Source organism: Rattus norvegicus, chromosome 1 (genome assembly GCF_036323735.1).
Source record: "Rattus norvegicus strain BN/NHsdMcwi chromosome 1, GRCr8, whole genome shotgun sequence".
Lineage (NCBI taxonomy): Eukaryota > Metazoa > Chordata > Mammalia > Rodentia > Muridae > Rattus > Rattus norvegicus.
Genome location: NC_086019.1, coordinates 119219533 through 119247364, shown reverse-complemented (window position 1 = coordinate 119247364; position 27832 = coordinate 119219533). Strand labels below are relative to the sequence as shown.

The 27832-nt window shown below is 33.6% G+C and overlaps 1 protein-coding gene and 1 long non-coding RNA gene across 14 annotated transcripts in view; both read right to left on the bottom strand.

Moving 5' to 3' along the window:
* Ube3a (ubiquitin protein ligase E3A) overlaps positions 1 to 27832 on the bottom strand; it is a 92854-nt gene that overhangs the window by 49733 nt on the left and 15289 nt on the right. For 9 of the 13 annotated variants that reach the window (XR_005487990.2, XR_005488019.2, XM_039082286.2 and 6 more), the window contains 3 exon segments: positions 27704 to 27767; positions 25397 to 25516; positions 21772 to 21816 (listed from right to left, as the gene is read on the bottom strand). Coding sequence is in view for 11 of the 13 variants with exons in the window: in XM_039082286.2 (XP_038938214.1) it covers positions 21772 to 21816; positions 25397 to 25416 (65 nt within the window). In the remaining 2 variants the exon portion in view is untranslated. 13 annotated transcript variants of the gene reach the window in all.
* Positions 465 to 21765, bottom strand: LOC134483384 (uncharacterized). The gene is made up of 2 exons (XR_010060253.1): positions 20357 to 21765; positions 465 to 17972 (listed from the first exon to the last, which is right to left on the bottom strand). It is a non-coding gene; the product is annotated as an uncharacterized LOC134483384 (long non-coding RNA).

The window sequence follows — 27832 nt, the reverse complement described above, 5'->3', positions numbered from 1 at the left end:
CTACATGCTGACCTCTACTTAAACCAGGACCTTTTACTGAAATGCTGTCCACTGGTTTGTTTTAGCTCCTTTGTCAAAGATCTAGTGACAATAGGTGTGTTTGTTCATTTCTGTGTCTTCAATTCTATTCCACTGATCTACCTGCCTGTCTCTGTACCAATACCACACAGTTCTTATCATGATTGCTCTGTAATACAGTTTGAATTCAGGAATGGTAATTCCCCCAGAAGTTCTTTAATTGTTGAGAATAGAATCATTTTCCCTGTCCTGGATTTTTTGTTATTCTAAATGAATTCACAAATTGCTCTTTCTAATTTTATGAAGAATTGAGTTGGAAATTTGATGGGAATTGCATTGAAACTGGAGATTGTTTTTGGCAAATGGCCATTTTTACTATATGAATCCTGCCAAACCATGAGCATGGGAGATCTTTCCATCTTTCTGAGATCTTCTTCAAGCCTTTCTCTTTTATTTTTATTTTACTTTTCTTGGATATTTTATGTACTTACATTTCAAATGTTATCTCTTTTCCTGACATCTCCCATACTCCCTTCCCACTTCCCGCTTCAATGAGTATGGTCGCACTCCCACACACACACACTCCAACCCAATGCCCTGGTATTCCCACATACTGCAGAAAGGAGCCTTCACAGGACCAAGAGCTTTTCTTCCTATTGATGTTGGACAATGTTATCCTCTGCTACACAAGCAGCTGGAGTCATGAGTCACTCCATGTGTGCTCATTTGTTGGTGGTTTAGTCCCTGGGAGTTCTGGTGGGATCTGCTTGGTTGATACTGTTGTTCTTCCTATGGGGTTACAAACCCCGTCAGATCCTTTAGTCCTTTCTCTAACTCCTCCATCAGGGTCCCCTTGTTCAGTTCAATGGTTAGCTGCAAGCATCCTCATCTGTATCAGTAGGGCTCTAACAAAACCTCTCAGAAGACTAGCATATCTGGCTCCTGTCAGCAAGCACTTCTTGGCATCAGCAATACTGACAGGGTTTGGTGGCTGCATATGGTATGGATCCCCACGTGAGGCAGCCTCTGGATTAACTTTTCTTCAGTCCCTGTTCTACTCTTTGTCCCTCTATTTCCTCCCGTGAGTATTATGTTCTCCCTTCTAGGAAGGAATGAAGCATCCACATTTTGGTCTTTCTTTTCCTTCACGTTCACATGATCTATGAATTTTTTTTTAGGTATTCTAAGCATTTGAGCTAATAACTACTTATCAGTGAGTGCATATCATGTGTGTTCTTTTTTGGCAGGGTTACCTCATTCAGGATGATATTTTCTAGTTCCATTCATTTGCCTAAGAATTTCATTAAGTCATTGTTTTTAGCTGAGTAGTACTCCATTGTGTAGATGTACCACATTTTCTGTATCCATTCCTCTGTTGAAGGGCATCTGGGTTCTTTCCAGCTTCTGGCTATATTAAAGTTCTATGAACATAGTGGAGCATGTGTTCTTATTGTATGTTGGAGCATCTTTTGGGCATATACCAAGGAATTGTATAGCTAGGTCCTCAGGTAATACTATGTCCAATTTTCTGAGAACTGCAAGACTGATTTCCAGAGTTGATGTACCAGATTACAATCTCAACAACAATGGAGGAGTGTTCCTATTTCTCTGCATCCTCTCCAGCACCTTCTTCAATTTCTTCCTTCAGAGACTTGAAGTTACTGTTACAGATGTCTTACTTGCTTGGCTAGAGTCACACCAAGGTATTTTATATTATTTGTGACTATTGTGAAGGTTTTCGTTTCCCCAATTTCTTTCTCAGCCTGTTTATCCTTCGAGTAGAAGAAGGCTACTGATTTGTCTGAGTTATTTTTACACCCAGACACTTTGCAGAAGTTGTTTATCAGGCTTAAGAGTTCTTTGATGAAATTTTTGGGGTCACTTAAATATGCTATCATATCATCTGCAAAGAGTGATATTTTGACTTCTTCCTTTCCAATTTCGATCCATTTGACCTCCTTTTGTTACCTAATTGCTCTGCCTAGGACTTTGAGTACTATATTCAGCAGGTAGTTGAAGAGTGGACAGCCTTGTCTAGTCCTTGGTTTAGTGGTTCAAGTTTCTCTCCATTTAGTTTGATGTTGGCTATCGGTTTGCTGTATATTGCTGTTACTATTTTTTAGGTATGGGCTTTGAATTGCTGATCGTTCTAAGACTTTTAAAATGAAGGGGTGTTGAATTTTGTCAAATTTTTTCTCAGCACCTAATGAGATGATCATGTGCTTTTTTTCCTTGAGTTTGGTTATATAGTGGATTATGTTGATGGATTTCTGTACATTCAATCATCCTTGCATCACTGGGATGAAGCCTACTTACTCATGACGGATGATTGTTTTGATCTGTTCTTAGATTCGGTTAATGAGATTTTATTGAGTTTTGTTGCACTGATATTCATAAGGGAAATTGGCCTGAAGTTCTTTTTCTTTGTTGGGACTTTGTGTCATTTAGGTATAAGCGTACTTCTGGCTTCATAGAATGAACTGGGCATTGTTTCTCCTGTTTCTATTTTGTAGAATAGTATGAAGAGTATTGGTTTTAGGTCTTCTTTGTATGTCTGATAGAATTCTGCACTAAATCCATTTGGTCCTGGGCCTTTTTTGTTGGGAGACTTTTTATTTTAAAGATTTACAGTACATATTTTAAGGAAAAATACACACAGGAGATTGACACAAACACAGGAGCTCAAGGAAAATTCATTTTGTAATTCTATAGTTGAAAAATAAAAATTAAGAAAGAAACAACTGTGCCTACATAAGTTAATCAAAAAAAAAACAAGAGAATTATAAAAGAAACAATAAAATTTGGCCAACAAAATATAAATGTTTTTAGCATTCCAATTAAGACAAAGATTAGCAGAGTGAATTTAAAACAGGAATGTATTTCACTCGATTACAAGCTAAAAGAGAAAAAATGGAGACTATGAAAATTGAGTGGAAATAAAAAAAGAACTGGAATAGTGAAATAAATATATAACTATATAGTATAAAAGAAAACAACCAATGAGGAATATACAATTATAAGTATGTACATATGTATTAAATGATAGTGTACCCAAATTCATAAAAAGAAACAATACTAGACTACTGTAATATCCAACCTCACACCCGAAAGTACTATGTCCATATAGAAAGTAACAAGTTAAGTTCAAATACAATAATCTAAACTTTCCAAATTAGTAGCTTATATAACCAAAAGAAAAAAACAAAGAAAGATAGAAAGATAGAAAGATAGAAAGATAGATAGAGATAGATAGATAGATAGATAGATAGATAGATAGATAGATAGATTGATTTACCTAAACTGTACCAAACATCAAATGGACTTATTCAAGACATCTGGAGAACATCTCACCTTCAGAATAAACCTTGGCAGCCCATGGAATTCACTAACAGATATATAGTATTTTTTTAACATTAAGCAAGTCAGTAACAACAATAAAAATTACTTTCCTGCATTGATCAGATCATAAGACAATAAAGTTAGAAATGCAAAAGGAACTATGCAAACCACACAAATACCTGGAGACAATACAATACAATCTTGTGTATCTTAAAGAATCACTGAAGAAGTCAGAAAAGAAACATTTTTAAAGGAGTAAGTCAAATGAAAAGAAAACATACTAGGATACAGCAAAAATCATCCTTAGTGAAGTAACTCAGACCGACAAAGATATATATGGTATGTACTCACTTAAAAGAAAGATATTAGAAGTTAAGTAAATAATAACCAATGTACAATCTATAGACCAGAAAGGTTAGGTAAACAGAAGGGAGTCCAGGAGGGAATACATGAATATCCCTAAAAGAGGGAAATAGATTTTACAGGACAACTGGGAGCAGATAGGGAGAGCTATCAGGTATATGTTGGGGGGTAAGGGGGTGGGGGTTTGGGGAAGAGATGGGGTGGAGAGTAAGAGTGGTAGAAACAGCTGGAATTGGAGAGAGGGGCAGTCTCATGTTGTTGTGGAAACCTAGTGCAGTGGAAACTTCCTAAAATATATGAAAATGATCCTAATGAGGTAGTCAAGTAATAGAAGATACAGAATCTCAAGTTGTCACCTCTTGTCTCCAGACAACCAAAATGAGTTGCACTTCAATTAAATAAATAGAATCTCATAGAAATTTCCTACAGCCCAGGCTGTTACTAAAACAATGGTTACTACCTGAAACCTAACAGTAGAGCCTTACTGCTGAGGCTAACACCCACATACCCACACAACTCAATAAACATGGAGAAGCCAAGCTGGTACCCACATACATGTATATCAACCCAACCACAAAACCTTTGACCTCTGTCCTTCCTGTAAAATATGCTAAAGCAGTAATATACAGAACAAGTGGGAGTGGTCAAAGAATGTCTCATATGACTTAAGGCCCAATCCAGGAGAAGAAACCCATACCCAAAACTGCTTGGATAACTAAGAACCAGAGACATATGGTAAAACAAATACTAATGATACTTTAAAAATTAAAAAATTTTAAAGTCAATAAAATGATTACTAATGATATTCTTGTATACATAATATATCAGTATCTTATCTAGTCATCGTCAGAGGGGCTTCCTCTGGTAGATGTGAACAGATGCAGAGATACAAAGACCGCAGTCAGACATTACATGGCCAGAGTATTTAAATGGGAGCTCTCAATAAAATCCTTGCAGCTCAGAGAATTCCTCAGAAAAGAAGGTAGAAAACCTTTAAGAGCCAGAGGAGATGAAGGTACTAGAACAAAGCCCTCTGAATCAACTAAGAAAGTCTCATATGAGATCTCAGAAACTGAAGCAGCAAGCACAGGTGGGTCTGTACCAGGTTAGTATGTATGAACGTATATGTTTGTGTGCGTGCGTGTATAAGCACACACACACACACACACATATGTAAAATAGCTATACAATTAGTATTTTATGGTACTCCTTCACTGGGTAAGCTAAGCAGAATAGTGCTTGAGAGCTAACTCAAGCATCTGAGTGACTAAGTAACTCAACTACCTCCCAAGCCCAGACCCAGAGCTTATCCTAACATCTACTCCAATTATGATCTACTAGAAATTATGAAGTGGCCATTTCTGCAGATCCAAAACTGCAGGATCTCCATGACACAGGATAATAGGATAGCCAAGAGGAATCCTGGTGAGGAGTCAGTATGGCAGAATCCAGAGGTCTCAAAATAGACCAATAACTCACGGAAATGAATATTCAAAAGTAGAGATGTGTGGACAAAAGAACTGTGTCACACACTACAGCTTCCAAAACAATATTTTTTCTATTTTAATTTTATTTTGTTTTAGGGGGGAGGTTGCAAGGGTGGAGGGTGGAAACAAAGGGATTAGGAAATGAGTGGTATATAGGTATGTGCTATTAAAAAAAAAAACACAAAGAATCAATATTTTTTTAAAGAAAGAAAAAATAGGCAACCTGAGAAAAAACAAAACAAAAAAGATAACTATAAAAAATGAAAACACAAAAAGCAAAAATAATTTCCTCCAAAAAATAGAAATCGCAGAGTAATGATACTAAAGAAAATGACCTGAAAAAAGTTCTGGACAAAGAATTCAAAAGAATAATTATACCTATAGTCAAAGAAAATAAAGATGAGATGTGTGAAATCGACCCAGGAAAATTGTTTGAATTATTGAAGAAAAAAAAGCCAATAAAAATAAATAATCCTGAAAAAGAAAAACTTCAATAAGCCAGCTAAAATCTTCAGTGGAATGCATCACCAACAGAATCATGTCAAAAGCAGGCAGTCAACAATGGAAGACAAAGAAGAGGACTCCAACCACTCACTCAGTAAACTAAATTACATTTTTAAATGAAAGGAGCATGAAAGAGTTTTGGGACTTCATAGGGACTTCATAAAAATCCTAAGCTCACAATTATGAGCATAGACGGAAAGAAAACCAAAGAAGAGGCATACAGAGTGTCTTCAGTAAAAGAGGAGAAGAATATTTCCCATCTTTTGAGAGATACCACCCAGATCTAAGAAGCCTAGAAAACACAATACAAAAGACCAGTAAATAAATTCACCCCAACATATTATAGTTTAAAAAAAATTAAAATACATGACAAAAGGGTACTAAAGGATACGAGAGAAAAGTGAAATCACTCATAAAGCAGACCCATCAAAATTAATATCTAATCAACAAAGAACTTTAAAGCATGAAGAATCTGGATCAGTGGTTCTTAACCTTACTAATGCTTTGACTGTTTAATACACTTCCTCATGCTGTGATAACCCCCAACCATAAGATTATTTCACTAAGAGTTCATAAATATTGCTATTGTTATCAACCGTAATGTAAATATCTGATATTCAGGATATCTGATATGCAACCCTTGTGGCAGTTATAACTCTCAGGTTGAAAACAGGATGGATCCTGAAAGATCACAACTGATAACACAAACATTATAGTTGTAAAACTTTACATAAAAACTGAAAGACAAATACAAATTTTCCATGATAAACAGAATAAAAACATATCTTTCAATTACTCTTATTGTAAATGGTCTTAATCCCCTCTCCAAAGACACAAAATAAAATTAGAGGAATAGTATCTACCAGGTGATTGCTACAATTTTAAAAACATAAGCAACAAAAACCAAAGCACAATTTCATAAGAGAAATGCGATTACATCTAAAACCACACATCAGTCACAACACAGTGACTTCAATACCCAACTCCCTCCAACAGATCATCTAGATAAAAATTAAACAGAAACTCTGGAGTTAAATGACATAATAAATCAAATGGATGTAACAGATATCTATAGAAGATTCCACATACATACTAATACACATTCGTCTCAGTCTATGGAATTTTCTAAAAAAATCAACTACCTATCAAGATACTGATAAGAATCACAACAATACATAATACTGTAACACACAATTCTTTGTATTGAATACAATGGAATAAAATTAAATATTAACAGTGATAGATATTGCAGAAAGCATGGAAACTAAATAACATTACTGAACAGTTAAGTTGGTGAAGAAAAAAGACTGACAGAATATTTAAAATTCTAGGAAGTGAATGGAAAAAACATATTTTATGGGGCATAATAAAGGCAGTATAAAGACGTTTATAGCACTAAATGTCTAATAACTTAATCCAACTGAGCATTTTGAAAAATAAAAACACACCAAATGAGAAGAGAGAATAAAAATCTCAGATGAAGTTAATGAAGTAAAAAACAAAAACAAAAAAAAAAAATACAAAGAATCAATGAAATCAAACATTGGATCTATGAAAAGATAAACAACTTCCAACAAACCTTAGCCAAATTAACCAAAGAAAGACAGGATCTAAAGTAATAAAAACAGTGATGGAAAAGAAAATATTAAAACAAATATTGAGGAAAGCTAACAAATTATAGGTCATACTTTAAATTATAAAGTGTGTGTGTGTGTGTGTGTGTGTGTGTGTGTGTGTGTACGTATGGTAAAATAATCTAAACAGACCCAGAGTAATCTATTTTGTTTTTCAAGTCATGAGTTTCTCTGTGTAGCCCTGACTGTCCTGGAACTAGCTCAGTAGACCAGGCAGGCCTTGAAATCAAAGATCATCCATTTATACCTCCCAAGTGCTGGGATTAAAGGTATACACAACCATCATAAGCCTAGAAACAGTAATTTACAAATTCTCTCAATTAAAAAAACCCAGGACCAGATAGATGAAGCATGGAATACTACCAGCCCTTCAAAGAACTGCTAGTATTCAACTTATTCCAAAAACTAGAAGGAAAACTTGGAACGTTTGACGATGCCAACATTACACTGAGACCAAAACAAAGATATATATACATATATATCATATATGTAAATATGTATATTATAACATATGTTTAATGTGTAATTATATACAACATACACATATATAATATAATTAAAATACATGTAATATATATAATGTCAAATTAAAATACATGTAATTTATACTATATGTCAGTATCTCTAATGAACATGGACCAAGAAATTCTCAACAAAATACATACAAAATAATGTCAAAAATTGATCAGAAAAAAATAGTCACCATGATCATTCATCTAGAATGTAGGGACTGTTCATCATACATACACAACTAAATAAATGTAATCCACCACATAGACAATCACAGAAACTACAAGATCATCTCATTAAGATGTGAAAAGGTCATTGATAAAATCAAATATCTCATAATGGTAAATGTTCTGGAAAATCTAGAGATACAGAGTACATAATAACATAATAAAGCCATTATGTAACAAGCCAGCATCCAACACCATAACAAGTAGAAAAACAAGTAGAAAAACTTCAAAGCATTTCAATAAAATTAGTAATTTGGCAATGATGTCAACTTTGCCCATTCCTGTTCAATATAATGCTAATAAGTGAAAGTTACAGAGGGAACTGAAATCAGATAGAAATTGTTAAAGTATCCTATCACAAATGAAATGATTCTATACCTAAAAGATTCTAAATATCTCCATCAGAAAAAAAAAAAATCCTATTCACTAAGAAAACACATTCAACAATGTCGCAGGGTACAAATTTAATACAAACACACACACAGAGCAGTAACCTTCCAATATACTAATAAACAAGCAGATTGAAAAAGAAATAAGAAAAACTATACCATTCACAATATAAAAAATTTAACAAAATAAAATTATATTGAAATAATCTTATTCAAAGAAGTGGAAACACTATACAATGAGAACTCTAAAACACTAATGAAAGAAACTGAAGACACCATAAGACAAAGAGATTTCCCATCCATGACTGATAGAATATTGTGAAAATGCCCATCTTATCAAAAGCAATCTACAAATTCAATTATCATAAAACTTGCAACACAATTCTTTCAGAATTGAAGAAACTAGTTATTAAACTTCCTTTGGAAACACACACATGCATGACAGAATAAAAAATAGTAAATGATTTTTAAAATACTGCTATAGATATCATCATCCCAGATTACCACAACATGTACTATACGGAATGATGTTATTTAGCATAAAATATACATTGACTAATAGAATAGAATGTAGTAGTATAAAAAGAGACATCTACAACCACCTAAACACTGCAAAAAGACTGACTTCAAATGACGTTGGTCAAAAGTGGAAAGCTGTACGTAGAAGAATGAAAGTTGATAATCATCTCTTACCCTGTACAAAACTCAACTACAAATGAATCAAATGGGTCAAGAGCCTTGAAATATGAGCTGATACCCAATCACAGAAAAAAAGCAGGAAATATGCTTGAGTTCATAAGCACGAGAAAGGACTTCCTGAACAGGAGTCCAGTAATACAGGCATTAAGACAAACAACTGATAAATAGGACCACATAAAACTTTAACTAAAAATTCTCTATAGTAGAGGATACTACTATTCAAGGTAAGAGGCAGCACACCTCTTTACCCTACTATATATCTGACCACGGGCGTTCATCTAGAATATATAAAGAATTCAAAAAACTAAACATGAAAAAAAAATAATTAAAAAACCAAGGCAAAGAATTAAATCAATTTTTTTCAGCACACTTAAAAATCAAGGAAATGCATACGAACACTTCCTTGAGATTCCACCAACCTAGTCAGAATGACAAATGTCAAAAAGGATAACAAGTGTTGAATTGGATATGGTATGGGAAGAGGGAAATACTTATTCATGTTGGGAATGTAAACCGGGGTATTCACTATGGGAATCAGTGTGTAACTTCCTCAAAAAGCTAAAAAAAAGATCTACCATTTGACTCACCTATACTACTTTTGGGTACCCAAAAGACTACATGATATGTGTGTTTCATTTCAAAAACTCATAGATGTTAGGAAATTACTTGGGGCTATAGGAGAGGTGGATAACTTTCAAGGAAGAGTAAACTAAATGAAATGGTATTAAAAAGTTAAGAAGGAATAATGGAACAAAAAGGTTATACTGGGCATAGAGATGGGTAAATGGGATAGTAGAAAGAATAAAGGGGAGGGATAAGAACACTAAAGAGCTCTGAAAATGATGACCGCCTACTATAGACTTTCTAAAATACTTAACACACACATACATAAAAAGAGGTTAAATGAACAACCTCACCAGCTTTCTGCCTGGAACACACATCTTAGTAAGAGCCGGTAGGTCCCACACAAAAAGCCTCAGAAACTCAGAAACTGTAGGCAGGTCAAGCCCAATTTCTCTTCTGCATGTCCTCTGCCACACTGACCACTCCATAAGGCACTGCATATCATGGTCTGACCAGAAGTATCAATGAGCCGAAACAGTTTATAGACACCATGTTTAAAAACTATAACAGCTGCCCAAAGATTTAACAGCAAGCACTATTCAGTGGATCCACAACCTGACAGATTAGGGTAATACCAAACAAGGAACAGAACCACTGTTCTGTTCCACTCAACAAAAGGGTGACTAGCTGTTCATATCAAGAACAACTACCAAAAAAACTAATTCCAGATGCTTTGGTCCCACTGAAAAGACACAAACATGAATAACTAAGACAATGTCTCCTCTAAAAACTAACACCCACAGTTTATTCATCTCTGAGAAAAACACTTTCATAAATGATGCACAGGAAAATGTCTTCGAACAGTAAATCCTTGTTGAAGGAACTCAAAACACAGTATGAACAAATGGCTGGATAAGAACTGCAAAAACACGAAGCTGAAACAAGTAATAAAATAACACAATATGTAAAAATCTAACTCAACAAAAAATATAGAAATCCTGAAGAAAAGTCAAAATGAATTGCTAGTGGAAATGAAGAATTCAGGAAATCAAACAAAAAAGTTCAACTGAAAGTATTGTAGAAGACAGAGACTATCAGGCCAGGAGGATAAGGTAGAGGAAATGATCAGTCAATCAAGGAAAATATTAAGAATACTTAGGAAACATCTAAAAATCTATGGAACTTATAGAGGACACTACAAAAAAAATACAAATCTGAAAATAAGAGTTATATAGTAAGAAACACTAGTCAAGAGGGGTTGGGGATTTAGCTCAGCGGTAGAGCACTTGCCTAGCAAGCGCAAGGCCCTGGGTTCGGTCCCCAGCTCCGGGGAAAAAAAAAAAAAAAAAAAGAAACACTAGTCAAAGGCACAGAAAACATCTTCAACAAAAATCATAGATAAAAATCCAAAACGCAGAGAGAAAAAAAAAACAAACAAACAAACAACAACAACAACAAAAAAAACAGATCAGAAAACACATCAATACCCATCAGAAACAAAGAAGTCTTCTAACAAATATCCATCAATCCTTCATGACAAAAGTCCTAAAGAACCTTAGGATACAGAGGATATAGCTCAACATAATAAAAGAAGAAACTCCTGGTAAACGTGTTAGAGAGGGACAGAGGGAGGGAGAGAGGGAGGAGAGGAAGGGAGTAAAGGAAAAAAGGAAGGAAAGGAAGGAAGCAAGAAAGGAAGCAAGCAAGCGAGTTCACTCTTGCTATTCCAGGTCAATATAATGATTAAAGTGTTGACTAGAGAAATAATATAAGAAAAGAAACTAAGGAAAACATCAGTAGGAAAAGAAATCAAGTTATTTTCATTTACAATAAAATGGTTCTATAAAAAAAAATAACTGTAGGTAACAGATTATTAAGACTCCACCAGAAAACTTCTACAGTTGATAAACACACTCAGTGAAGTAACAAGATACAAAAGAAAGACACACACAACTCAGTAGTCTTTCTGTACACAAATAATAAACACAAAGAAAAAGAAATCAGGGATGTATTCCCAGTCACAATAACTTCAAAAATAATTTGAATAAATATAACTATGGAAGTAAAACATTTGTATAATTAAAACTAAGAAATTAAAGAAAATATGTTGAAAAAGAAACCAAAAGATGGAAAAACCACCCATGCTCAGACTGGTATGATTAATGTTATAAAAAGTCATTCTACCTAAAACAATTTATAAACTCAACACAATTCCTATGAAAACCATAGCTTGATTTTTCATAGAAATTAAGAAATATTAAAATTTACTTGATAATTCACATGACAGAAAAACAATCCTGAACAGTAAAAGAAATGCTAGAAATATCATCATCTATTTTAAATTATACTACAAAGCTTTAGTAATAAAAGCAGCATGGTACTGCCATAAAGATAGACATGTCAATAATTCAATAGAAGTAAAGACCCAGATATAAGACCCAGACAATAAAACTAAAAACATTCTATACAGCAAAGAATTCATGCGAAGCAACAGAATACATTGTTTTCTACAAAATAAAAAGAACTCAAAAAACTAAATGTCCAGAAAACAACTGAATATAAAAATCGGGAATAAATCTGAGTAGAGGTCTCAAAAAGTGATATTTTCTGAACAATCAAACATCTTTAGCTATCAAGAAATGCAAATTAAAACACTGAAATTTCATTTTACCTCAGTGAGAATGTCTATTTCAAAGAAACAAATAGATGTTGGAGTAAATGTAGGGAAAGAGCTTATGGCTATTCACTGCTGACTGGAGTGGAAATTGATGCAACCACTGTAGAAATCAATGTGAGGTTTCTCAAAAACCTTAGTTCTACCACAAACTGGCTGGACCACTTTTAGAAATTTAGAATTTCTTATCAGATACTTACTCATTCATGTTCACTGTTGCTCTATTCACAACAGTTAGGAAATAGAAACAGCCTAAATGTCCACCAACTAATGAATAATGAAAATAGGGTACACTTACACAGTAGGACATTATTCAGCATTTTTAAGAAAAATATTATGAAATTGGTAGGCAAATAAATGGATGGAGTCAGACAGTTATCCTGAACAGACATCCAAACACAGAAAGATAACATTATATAACTACCCTCATTTCTGAAAGTGAACTTTGAGTCTTGAGACATTTGTATTCCATATGGAATACCCACAACAGTCAGAAATAATAAGTCATTAAGAGGATGGGACATAATGGCAACAAAGGCAAAATACATAGCATGAGTGGAGAACAATAGAATAAGAAGAGTAAAACTGAACTGGAAGGAAAAGATTAAGACAATGGGAATTAGATGAAGAATGACATTAAAGGCCTTTTGAAAGAGTCAGATGGAAGCCTAACAGTATAGAATCTCCATAATATATGTACCAGAAGAAAGATAATAGAATTATTCTATAAACAATACCCCAACCAGATACCCCATGCTACCAAATAAAGACCCTAGTACCCCAGGACTGGGTATTCAGATCACATAGAACCCCCATCCACCGTTATGGGAGGCTACTGCTAATACTCCTGGCTACTCTCCCAGACTGTTACATTTTGGTCATGAATAAACATGACCAAAAGCTATTTGAGGAGAAAAGAGTTAATTCCCCCTTACACTTCCAAAACAGTACTCATCATTCAAAGTACTTAGGACAGAGACTCAAGCAGAATAGGAACTTGGAGGAGCTGTTGCAGCATAATGGAAGAGTGCTGATTACTGGTTTGTTCCTTATAGCTTGATAAACTTGCTTTTTCTACAGACCTCAGGACCATCAGCCCAGGGTAACACCAACCACAATGGTCTGGGCCCTCTCAAATCAGCTACTAACTAATGAAATGCCCTCCAGGATTACCCACAGCCCAATATTAGGATGGCATTTTCTCAACTGAGGCTCCCTCTTCTCAGATGACTCTAGTTTGTATCAAGTTGCCATGAAACTAGTCAGCACACAACCAAAATTTGATCATAAGATCAGATTGCTACAGACACCAACCATGTCCTTGAACCAGAGCAAGGAGACATCATGCTGGTACTCAGTGGCAAACTATCCCAACTGGTTACAATCTACTATGTTGGCAGGTGCTATACAAACTCTTGAGAAGAAAGGCCTCAATCTTACGTAGTCATGAATCCTTCAAGCTAAAAGAGGCCTGACAAGATAGGACTACTAATAATGGCATAGATGTTTTAGGATAACCAGCCACTACATGATTGCATCAAAGGTGGAATCCATACCAGGTACAAAGGAGCAAAAAAACCTAAGATAGATAAGGTCATAGGCCCTAGGTTAGAGTCTATACCATTACTCTGCTAAACATCCATAATACTAAAATTACTCATTGCTATACCCAGGGAAAAGCACATTTCTTAGCTTTCACTAAAGAAGTTTTGCTTCATAACATATGGCAAATAACAGATGATCCTACCCCAAAACTGGTAAGCATGGCAAGAAAAGAAAAATTGTGGGGTGCTCAATCCCAAATCAGTCCCAAATCAGACATTCATCTCACCCAAAGGGCTGGAAAGTTGGTCATTCACAGATGGTAGACAACTTCAAGGAAACAGTCTTTTCCAAGAGACAACAGACTAGGTGCATATATGAACTTATGATAAACCCTTACGATAATATACTCAAGCTTCAGCCAGTCAAAATCCCAGCAGGGCTGGGGGAGGAGGAGTTGGCAGAGAAATAGAGCTGTCATTACAAGTATCTTATGAACCCCTGGTAGGGTGATAACACACTACATCAGGCCCAAATTCCAAGGCTAGCTTGACAATACAAATATTAATTCAATGGAGAATGAAGATGAAAAAATTTGAAAAAAGTATAATCTTAAAATAATGAAAGGGTTGAGAAGGCTGTAAGGAGGTTGAGGAAGTGATTATATTCAATTAGTGACTGGATGAAATTCTCAACAATTATTTAAAGGAAAAAAGAATTTTGTTAAAAAAAAAAAGTTAAAGTTCAACCTCTTTAGAGTTGTTGACCAGTGACATTCCAGTGATCCTGTTGGCTATATATTTCCTTAGTTTTTTGTTACCCTCCAGAACGTGATAAGACACTATTGCTGAAGATGCAATGACTTTAGTAAAGAAATGGAAAAGTCAAGCAAAAACTCACCTTTAAGCTTGATCCCTACTGACTAGGATCTGTAGAACTTGACAGTGCTATACAGACTACCAGAGGAGAAAGGTAATCAGAGATATTCAACTTACAACCAATTTCCATGTCTATAATCAACTGTCCCTTTCTATTTTTAGTTTCATGTTTCATATCTCTCTCTCTCATCACCTAAACCTCTGCATTCCACTAATACTGAGTCTATGCAGTCTAGTGGACTTGCCGGTAATTATCTTTCTGCTGAGAACACTATGGTCCTTAATTATCACAGTCCATTCCCAAAGTTTCCATATCATTTCTGTGCTCCAACAGCAATCACTGACTCCACCACTCCACATTAATTATCCATGATATATATATAGTAGGGAAAGTGTGACCCTATAACTTTTTCTTGTATCTTCAAAGAACCAAATTACAGACTCAACAATCTCCAATTTCTCTTTTGTTATTGCTTAGATTTTTCAGTTGGTGTTTCTCTAGTTATTTGACTTTAAAGAAAAACAGGTCAAATTAGGTAAATTTCTTCCTCATATTAGAAGGTTAACCTTAGATTAAAGAACTTTCAAAGGTTCAATCTGACCAAAAGTATGCTCACAAAACCCAGAAACGAAATTTTTGAAAACAGAACCAACAACAATTAGTTTAGTTTCACACAGAAACTAAAAGCATCTGACCTTAAAACCAGAGGTAACCCTGATAAAAAGGCTCAGTTCTCACAAAAAAATAAATAAATAAATAAAATCTGAAAAAACATTCAAGAATCATGGGCAAACTGACCTTAAAAGAAATCAAGTGATATTAAATCTTAGAAAGTGATATTAAATCTTAGAAAGAAAACTAGTAAGAACCGAGATCATAGTTTGACACAGTCACTCAGAAAAGACACCTCTGACAGGCATTATGTAAGAATTCTCAAACAAGAAAAAAAAAAAAATGCAGGTTAACTCAAGACAGAAGAGTCAGTGCCAGGTTTAAAACCTCAAAAGTTGCAGGTGAAGAACATAAAGCTAGTACAAGATATCACATAAATGAAAGAGCCAGTTCACATAGGGCAATATCAATTTCTAATCATAATTTAAGAAACAGGAAACCTCTGAAAACAGTATAGAAAAGATGGTTTAACTTTTTTTAATCAGAAAAGCCCACTGAGTTAAGAGAAAAAAAAGAGGTAGGAACAAAAGTACTGAGAAACAATGATGTCCCTCATCAAAAGATGGCAATGTACTAAAAATGCTTTTTAAAGTGGCTGAAATGTATGTATTCTGAGGATAAATTCAACAAAACTTGCAAACACTTTCAATATGTGAAACAAAGAGAAACTAAGAATGCTTTGTAGAACGTTAACAGTCATGGGAAAAAATTCCTACTAAATAAGATGCAAAAGTCTAAAAGATTTCGAGAAACCAATAGCATACAAATAACAACTCTATTTTGAATGAATCAATTTGTTTTGTTTTGTTTTTTAGGGGAGGTTGCATACATGTGTTGTGCACACAAACGTGCAAGCATGCATGCCTATGCATGTGTATCTTGAGACCAGAAATCAATAACAATCATCATTTTCTAATGCTCCTCAGCCAAATGTTTAAGACAGTAGTTCTCACTAAACCTGACACTCGCTGAATTATCTATACTGAATGAATGAATTTCAACCATCATTCTCTTTCTTCCCATCCACCAAGGCAGGGGTAAAAAGGCCATGTCACACTTTTTACATAGGTTCTGAGAATTTATTCTACGTAGTTGGAAAGCAGGAAATTGAACCAACTCTTTAGGCCCTGCTTTTAGGGTTTTTTTGTTTGTTTGTTTGTTTTTAAATTCAGGGTCTCATGTAACTTAGACTGGCCTTACTATATGGGTGACGCTGTCCCTGAATAAGTTCCCAAGTCCTGGGATTACAGGAGCAGAGCAAATCAACACGCCTAGCCAAATATCAAAATTACAAACTTCTGGTATGATATTTTCATATAATCCATCTGAATACTATCTGATTAAACTAATGGGCTAAAGGACATCAAGTGTCCATATCATATGCCAGTATAAAAGTTTCCACAATTATTTGTATTTCTTAACATAAAAGAACTTTATGGTCTCTATTTCCAACAATTACTCCTTTATCTTAAGCATATTTAGCACCATACAAAGGATTATTAAAATGTTATTGATCTATTAAAAACTTTCATTCATGCAATAATAATTTTGATATATGAAGACACAGATGTTTTTCCAAAGTTTTTATTTTTGTTGACAAATAAGAACTACATATATATAATCATATGTAACATGATGCATCAAATGAGTTTATAAATTCTAACATACACAGCACTTTTGCATGAAAACTTAAAAATTGACTTTTAGTGATATTCAAGAAAAAATACAATAAAAAGTCACCATGTTATACAATAGGGATCCTGAACTATATTCATTTTCCATGTTTTATTATATGTCCATCTATTCTACTCTGAGTAACAAACACTTTTAGAAAATCAATGTTTTTACATTCTACGTACAGTGAGATCATGTACTGCCTGTTTTGTTGCTGATTTATTTCATAGAAAATATGGAGTATCATTTCCATACATGTCACAGACATAAGACTTCAGAAAAAAAAATTTTAATGGATAAATATTACACCATTAGATATATATCAATTTTTATGTATTCACTGACAAACTGCTTTATTTCAGCATTTTGTTTCCTCTAATTAATGATGCAATCAACATTAAACTGCAGGTATCTCTTTCAACACACTATATATTTCTAGAATATAATTGCTAGGTCATGGCAATACTATTTTTAAATTTTATGAACCTATTATTTTTTATAATTGATCTAATTTACATTCTAAACAATTGTGTGAAAGATTTCTGTTTGCTTACAACCTAACCAACATGAACATTCATATATTGTAGCAAGTATGAGGTGGTATTTAACTGTTGTTTCATTTCTTAAGATGATTAGAAAGGTAAAGAACTTTTTTTCTCATCAATTTGATGCTGATCACGGTGATGCACACCTTTAATCCCACACTCAGGAAGCAGAGGCAGGAGGATATCTGAGTTTGAAGCCAGCCTGGTCTACAGAGCAAGTTCCAGGACACTCAGGGCTACAGAGAGAAAAACCTGTTTCAAAACACAAAAATAAATAAATAAATAAACAAACAAATAAATAAATAAATAGGTTTTTCCTCCACACAGAAAAAGAGCAAGGAATGCTATATGTGAGATTCTATATAGAATAGAGGAAAAGGAGAAATGTTATAATCTCAAAATAATTTTTAAAAACTCATTTAACAACTTTGCCATTTGTACTCCATTTTTCCCACATGTGTGGGCCAAAGTACAACAGTACTTGTCATACTCTGGACTGTAGTCCAATTTTATATTCTCTCACTAGCATAGAGCTTGCCAATTAGACTAGCCCCATGTATCCTCCTGTATCTTCCTCCCCAGCACTGGAATTTTATGTGTACACACTGCACTTTTATGTTGGTATGAAAGTTATCAAATCAGGTCCTTATGCTTTCAGGCAAGCACCTTACCTACTGAGCTCTCTTCCTACTGTAATTACTTCTTCAGAAGCACCTATTTAGGTCCCCTGTCCACTTCTTCAATGAGCTGCCTGACTTGTACAACTATTAATTATTCAGCATGTAAATACTTTCATTCATTCCATAGGGAGGTTATCTGTTAATTATACCTTTTCCTATGTAGAAAGCTATTGTTTTGTATAATCCTATTAGGTTTCTTTTTTGTAGTCATGTTTTTAAAACAAAATTCAAAAACAGTAATAATAAAAAGTTGTTCCTGTTTTCATATATTAGCTGAGAGTTAATAAAGAATATTAACTAAGGACACAATTTTGTCCTATCTAACATGCTGTTTTTTCTTCTGTAAGAGTGGTCAGTGCTCTTAAGAGCTGAGCCATCTTGCAGCCTCAAGAATCCTTAACTCAGAGAGTAAGGCAATATGGTCCCTGTAGTTAGACTTGCATTTTTAGTTGGTGTTGTTTCTTTTGGGGATTTCAAGATAGTGTTTTTCTGTGTAGCTCTGACTGTCCTGGAACTTTCTCCTGATGTCTCTGCCTCCCAAGAGCCCAGATTAAAGGCATTCAACCCCACCATAATAGGCTAAGATAAATTCCACTTAATTATAATGAATAATAATGTACTGTTTAATTCATACGCTATTACTTTCTGAAGAACTTTTGTTAGTAGCCTATAGTACTAGACTTTTTTGTTTTCATGTAAGAGTAATGATTTGACTTATAAAGTTTGAAAACCTTCACTGTTTTTTGCTGACCTTGGAAAATCTTCGTATTAGTTCTTCAAGGTTTAGTGAATTTCAGGAGTGATGTCATTAGGTTCTGGGCTTTATATGACAAGAGACTTAATTCCTGATTTTCCATCTTCCAATGGCACAACAATATCAACGATGGCCATCAATAATAGCATGTAAATTTAAAATGTTCTAGTGCTAAGAGTGTTCTATAAAAACCACTATTAATAATTTGTCCTATCTATTCTGCTAATATTCAAGCTAAAATATTATCTATTAGAGACTACTGGTACAGTCTAACTGTAAGCACTATGACGTTTCTAAACTCAGCAGGCCATTCAGTGCATGAAACTTTCAACATTTGGTCTGTTTCTTTAAAAGTCCAGCCCCATCATATCTTTGTAAGTTTTCAGTATACTGAATCTCAACTCAATTATTATTATAAGAATAGCGTTCCACAAAACATCATAAAACCTTTTTTCATTAAAAACAAGAAAAAAAAAGTATATGGGGAGTCAGGAACACACTTTAATCTCAGCACAAAGGGGGCAGAGGTAGGCAGATCTCTAAGTTTGAAGCAAACCTGGTCTACAGAGCCAGTTTCAGGACAGCCAAGGTTAAAGAGAGAAACCGTATCTAGAGGGGGAGGAAAAAAAAATGTACATGGGAAAGGCAATTGTTTAGTTTCTGCTACACCTGCACCTGCAGCTATCTAGGTATACAAAATAAACTTTTTTCTTTTAAACAACAAAATCAACAACAGTTACCTGGCTACTAAACTACAATAAAAATACCACCTCACATCCCTTAGAATGACTACTACTCCCCAAAGAAATTGTAATACACAGGTCAAGTTGTTAAACAAATTATAATGCTTTTATTGTAAGGAACGTAAAATGGTATAGCTGTTGTTTAAAGCAGCATGACATATTCTCAAAATATTAAAAACACAATTACCATGAAATACTATAGGCCCAAAAGAATTTTAGACAAGTTCTCAAAGAATGGACCCATGTTAATCACATTATTCACAATTGCTAAAGCACAGAAATAACCCATTAACAGATGAGCAGACTATAGCATATACAAGCAAGCGAATGTTACTCATTCTAAAACAAAAAAAGGAAGTTCTAGTATAGGTTATACACATGAACTTCGAGGACATTATATTATATAAAATAAGCCAATCATCAAAACGAACAAACAAAAAAAGCTGTGACTACACTTACTTGAAGTAGTTAGAAGCACCAAACTCACAAAAAGTAAAATTATAACTGCCAGCCACAGTGGGAAAGAAAAGTCACTTTTTAATGCACACAAAGTTTCAGTAATACAAAATGCAAATGGTTTTGATGACAAATGCTCAAAAATATATTAACAATACCACTGGTTTATATACTTTAAGACAGTAAAGAGTAAATTTTATACATTTCTTAAGTGTTTTAAAGTTATTAGAGAAGTTATACGGTCTCATAAATTTAAAGGATATTTCATAGTTATGTCTTAGAATTCATAATGTACACAAGCATTTAAATGGATGTAATCTGCTTTTAGTAAGGAAAACCTTGACTTTTTCAACCACACCTTAAACAAAGCTCCACAAATTATCTTTACTTCCTCCTAATTTCTTAAGAGAGGACTGTGTGTGTATGTGTTAGTGTGCCTGCATTAGCTTATGTGGTGAAGGTAGATTTTTAGTACATGTAGTGGGGTGTGTTTAGAAGTCAGAGGCTGTTTTTCACTGTACTCAAAGCTTGTCAATTCTACTAGCCTAGCAGCCAGCTTGCCTCCTACTCCAATCTTCATATTTACATGTCAAGTGCTATACTCGGCAAGTCAGTACCACAGTCCTCTGCTTAATTCCTTCTATTTATTCTTATTTTCATTTTTCATTCCTCATTGTCAAGTTTTGAAAAGGTCTCAATTCCCTACTTTTTTCTGTACTCAAGTGTCCTACTTCAGAACCTTGATGAGGACTTGGCCTACAACATTGTTCAAACATGCAACTGCTTAATCCCCAATAACATTTCGGGATTCAGCATAGTTTTACTCAGTTATACCAATTTTCCTACTATGCACTATATTTCTTTTGCACAGTTTTGTACTCCTCTGTATTCCCGCTGTATCCAAGTATAATTCTATTTCAATAACTAAAAAATATCAGATTGTGCTCCTTCTGAAGGTAGGAACTAAGTCTCAATCATTTTTATATCCAAAACACAGGACCTGATAATTAATATTGAGAGTAAACAGAGATCATATTTAAACATTCTTGCTTTCAGGAAACAGAGATCATATTTAAACATTCTTGCTTTCAGGAGTTATAAATTAATAGCAGGCACTAAGATGGTTCAATCTTCCTCTAATTTCCCTATTTAGCCACAACTGCTAAGGGCACAAAAACATTAAGAAATCAGAATCATATATGAAATTATCTAGTTACAAACATCTAATGGTTTGCAGAGGTTTGGAAGTATTTGGTAAAGGGATAAATATATATGTTCCAATCTCTAGATATAGTGTAAAGTTGTTCCTTCTTTTTCTTCAATTTTACCTTTTTTATTTAAATCCTGAAAGGTATTTTCAAATAAAACAGTGTAGGACAACTTAAGACACAGAATAACCTGAACCAAGTAATACTTACATTCGGCTAGCTTCAATGTCCTCAGACTGGGATTCTCCTGATGATCTGTAAAATGTAATTAAGGAAAAATATTAGCGAATTCCAAAAAAAGGTATAAAAATACAAGTAAGGAATTTGAAAACAAGACTTAAATTCTGATAAAAGGGTGTTTTAAAAGATTTAAAACTAAGGAAAAAAAGTAAGCAAAACAGATTGTCGTAACACAGTTAACAACCAACTTTAGAAACCTCAATGTTTGTTTGAAAAGGAAATTACAGTCATTATACTTAGACATCGAATTAGTATAAGCCATAATTATTTACAAAGCCAAACATGTATTAAAAAAAACAAAACTGTTACTTTCCATTAAGTTGGTTGCCAGCATTAACAAAATGGTATTCATAGTCTTGAAAGTGTCCGCAAACTGTAACCTGAGCAAACACACTAAGTTGTAGGATAATCACCTTCATTTTAATGGTGAGAGAACTGAGAGTTGTATTCATTTAAACACTGTCTATGTATTCAGAAAAGCAAAGATAAATACTTGCAGGAAAAATCATATTTCCCTTAAAACCTAAAACATTACAAAGGCATTTCTTGAAAATGTCTCCCTCTTTCTGCAACAGAGAATTTAAACTCAAATATAATAGTGTTCATAAATCTTTAAGATATTTAAATGCTATGCATCATTCTAATCATAATTCCTGTGGTTCAATAAGGAAATTAGACTTCTCTAAAAAAAAAAAAAAACACTGTCAGCAGCATGTATACGGAGTATTATATTTGCCCGAAAATTATAAGCTAGTTTTAGTTTTTATAGCTGCTGTTCATTTTCTTTAATTTTAGTGTATTAGCTAATATAGAAAATATATACCTCTAAAACACTAAAGACCATCCCATTTGTATTAGGTAGAATATAATTTACCCTATTCTGAGCATCTGGTTAAAGAATAAATTCCAGAGCTGAGCACAGCAATACTTTCCTATAATTCCTGTCAGCAGAACGCTAAACCAGGATCTACTTGCTATGGGGACAGCCTAATCTACACAGTGAGACACTGACTCAAAAAAAGAAAAAGAAAAACATCTATTACCCTATATATCTTTACTGTGAGTCAATGTTCTAAGATGAACTGAATTCAATATCTTTAAATGCTTCAAATTCCCAAAATAGGTTCAGAAAGATTAATTTAAATTTTCAAAATTGTATACAAAGATGATCTGTGAACTTATCACTGACTTTAGACTTTCAAAAGACAAAAAATTTATAAAGGTCTTATTTTGGCTCATGGTTATAAAAGTTTTTTTAATTTTTTTTTTAAACAATGATCCTTAAGTTAGGGGATGGAAAAGTGGCTCACTGGTTAAGAGCACTTGCTGTTCCCAGAGAAATTGAGGTTTGCCTCTCAGCACCCATTGCTCACAACCATCAGAAACTCCAGTTCCAGGTCTGATGCCCTCTTCTGGCCTCTATGAAAATCAGGTACACATTTGTATCTAGTACACACGTACATACCTGCAAGCAAAAGCTCTTACACATAAAATTTTAAAACAAAAAAGAATCTTAAAAGTTACTGAATTCGTTTCTTTAGTGTCAAAGAAATTTCACTTCTTTGCTATACTTTTAAATTAACACTCACTGCAATTCATTTAGGTTCCAAGTCAGTAACGCACACACATAGAAAGAAAGGAAAAAGGGTACGATTAAAATTGGACCTCAACAGCTCAGATAGTTTAGATTTTCTTAGTGGTTTATTTATATTTTCTGTTTATTACACATTTACATAAGAACTGAAATTGTGGATTGGCAGTAATAACAAATGCAAAATTCCCACCCTCTTCCCCCCAGGGAACAAATATCTCAGAAATAATGGTCTCCACCAGCCTTAAGAAACTACCCAAGATTGTTCCCAAGCTTATATCTCATATAAAATGGCTAGAAGAGCTAGAGAAACATAATGGTAACCCATACAGTTGCTAACTCATTTTTGAATGTGACTTTCCAACATCTGATATATTACTAGACTTTGAGATAAAGCTGGCTTGCAAAACGACAACAACTGTTAGCAATAAGGAGGCCAAATTAGAAGCCTCTAAACAGGTAGGAAGTAAAATGTTCTAAGTGAACAGGGAAAGGGAAAAATTTAGAGAAGGTTAGGAATGATGAAAAGAAAAATATATATATATATAAAAAAATGTAAGACAAGAGAAAAACAGACCCATATCTCAAGAGAATATTATAGAACTGCTGCACAATTTCAAGACTCTAAAATGAACTATAGATCAAACATATTGTCAAATGGCCAACTACAGCTATCTTCCATATTTCTGATAGCTACAAAGATTATGTGAATGTAGTACCATAATGCCAATCAAGAATTGCAAATATACTAGACTTCTATTTAATATTTACATATACCAGAGGGAGTTATTAAACACCATTTAGCCAAACTAAAGATTTAAGAAATCCCAGGAATGTCAGAGTATAAATAATTCAAAAAGTATAGTAATAATTAAATTATTCTTTTCTTGGTCTCTTAGGCATAATATAGCATATGCTGCTTCCATTCAAATAGTTTTACTTTAGTCAAGAGAAAAAAATAAATACGGCAGAAACATTTTTTTGAGAATAGTGTACATGTGAATGTCTACCCACAGACTATTTTAATACTATTTTAATTAAGTTACCAAAATACGTCCTAAAACTAAAGTTAACTTTCAAGCCTCAAAGTATATATAACACCTACTAATAAAGAGCTTTACTGTTTCTTTACTGTCAATACATTTGAAATAAGAATCCAGTACATGCTCCTAATTTGACCAAATTCAAAATATAAAACCAACCAAAAGTTAATAAGAAAGCCACTACCAACCCAAGACTGACCCAAGTTATCCTAAAGGTTGCCAGAATATTAATAATAAATAAAATTTGAAAACTGAAACATACCTAGTAACACTGGTGAGAAAAAAAGTATCAGTTTTAGGTATAGACTTTAAAGACAGAAAATTTAACCACAAAACACTAACTAATTTGAACTGGAATATGAGTTAGCAAAACCCATCCTTTTATAGTTATTGACAGAGCTATAGCTCCGTCTTTTTTTTTTTTTTTTTTTTTTTTTCCTGGAGCTGGGGACCGAACCCAGGGCCTTGTGCTTACTAGGCAAGCGCTCTACCACTGAGCTAAATCCCCAACCCGCAAATCCATCCTTTTAAAGGAGGTTAAAAGCTGCACTGTTAATGCCACAACTCTCTAGGAGAAAAGTACAAGTTTTACTAAAGATGCAACATTTCTAGAGAAACAATTACACTTCTGCCACATAAAATATTAAAAATACTACTGTATTTTCCATATATTTCTTAAAATGTCCATACTGTAACCTTCGAAATTCTTAAGAAATATTTTCTTATCTATCTATACAGAAAAACAGGTCTTTGGTGACTACTTCATGAATGGAAGGGCAACTAAGAAAAGCTCTACAATAAATATCTGAGAAAGGAGATTAAATGAAGAAATGGCTCCGTTCTTAGATCCTGAATTCTTAGCAATATTCCTGCTACCTATACATTTTTGTTATTTTTATAGCACATAATTCATTTTACAATGACAGCCTTTTAAAGACTGTAAAATAACATTCAATATTACCTTTTACAAGCTGTGGCCATTCGGTGACATCAGGGTGATAACAGCTTTGAGTCACTGATTAAAAACAGGTTGTCACACCAGTCTAGCTGCTAACTTGATCTGAACGTAGGCTTAATAATTCTAATAAATTAAACAAACCTTAGTTAGAACACTAGCATAAACCCAATTCATTGTTCAAATCATAATCTTCAAAGCTTTAAATCAGTAGTCAATATAAAATTTATTAGAAGAATAATCATTATAGGAAAGAAAACCCTTCTGAACTATTTTCCAGTATATTGTTTCTTAAATAATCTCTTCATTTGAGAAGAGATTAAATCCAAAATTCAAAACCACTCCAAAATCCAAAAAATTTTAAATCATGTCAGCAACTCAAAAAGGTTTGGATTTAGGAGTATTTCCGATTTTGAATTTTCAGATTAGATATGTTCAACCAGTAAAGTCTATAGGAACATGCCAAAATCTGAAAAATTCTTAAATCTGAAACATAATCTGGTCCCAAGCATTCTGATAAAGAGAATAATCCCTACTTTTCAGTATAGAATTATATGGTTCACAATCAACAGTACCCTTATGTACCACTGACTTTAGCTCTACAGAAACAAAACAGACACTTAAGAATAACAATAAGCAGCCTCAGAGTGATTGACTTGCCCAATATTTTACAAATAATGTTGAAACTGAGACCAAAAAAACAAGATAAGCTAATTTTCTACAAAGTATAAAAATGTTGCTATGGTTTAGCTTTGCTTAACAGTGTTCTGAGATTTAAATACATACAAATAAGCAAAAATTTAGACTATAGATTGTGGAAATAATTAAAATGAGACTGATTTAGTATCAAGAGGCTTTAACTGATAGGAGAAATCAGCTACCAAACAAGCAAAATATTGATGAAACTTCACACACACACACACACACACACACACACACACAGAGAGAGAGAGAGAGAGAGAGAGAGAGAGAAAGTGTGTATTTAAGTAGTATAATCTAACATTAACTTTTAGACACTTGGATCTATAAGAAAGTATTCATTCTCAAGCCCATAAGACTCAATTCTATGAATATACAAAATATGAACGTATATTCTATTATTCACATATTTTAACTTCCATATGTGATTTTAAACAAATCTGATTCAAGTTTCACAGCCCTTCTTATCATATCATAATCCCAACAAAATGCCAATACTAAATTATGATTTTATCCAGTTTTTCCCCCACAATCCTCTTCAACTGCTCTATTCATAAAAACAAATTTGAATGAGCTTAAAACAAACAAAAAGAAGTGTAAGATTAAAAAGAGGAAAAGGAAAGCCCCTTCACAATTAACACCGTCAAACTGACAACACAGAAAAACAAGATGACTGAAAGCATGGATCAGAACCCAATTTAAAATACAAAGGTACATGAGAATCTCAAGGAAATACTGAAGCATCAATGTTTGAGTCCATATTATTGCTAGAGTTGGCCCCAGTATATACATCAACAAATTTAGGGAATCCCAATAAATAGGATTTATAATCCCTATTAAGAAATAACTCAAATTCCCAAATTTTCCTATCATAACTATATATCTCCTACTAAGAACCTAGGCATCTCTGAAATAGCAAGGAAGAAAAGAAACATTCTTGAATAAATAATGTGGTCTATAAGAAAGTTCCCTTAGTTTCTCATGAAACTAATAGCTTATCTGGAATTATGTTAATACTGAAATGAATCTAACTTCTAACTTACAAACACATAAATAACAAAGTTTAAATAAAATCAACTAATTCATTAAAGAACTACACAAACTCTTAGGATTACAAAGTAAAGTACTCTCCCCTAGTCTCTTCTTTTTTGTTAGGTTCAGTGCTCAGCTGAACTGTTTCCAAAGACATTCTAAGATTCTACTCTCTGCTTGATCACTTACTACCGGAGAAATCTTGGACAAGTTACATAACCTCTCTAAACCTCAGTTACTCTAAAGAACTAAAACTCTAGTTAGGGTTATCATAAGAGTGCCATGTATACAATATGCGTGCAAAAGAAAGAAATTTTTTATACCTACAGCCTGACAGCCAAGTCTATTTTCTTGATCTTCTTGTCCATATCACTTTATGTCTCATAATACAGTAAACTCTAACAAATTCTTCCAGCATCCCACTTATATCTCACAGTCTATTTGGTAGCATACTTGGCACCTAGTAGGATCCTTTAAAAATGACAGGCGCCCAAATTTATTGAACGCATTTGTCATTATGCTAGCCGTAATATTAAAATAATTCATGCAATATGAATTTCAAAAAATTAAACAGAAACATACCATATTTCGCCAAACTTCTGAGGAGCTGGTGAACTCTAAAATCAGGCTCTTACAGATTTTTAACCTAAAATATAAAACACCTCACTCAATTCTTTTAACATAAACAACTGGATAGTCTTTCAAAAAGAA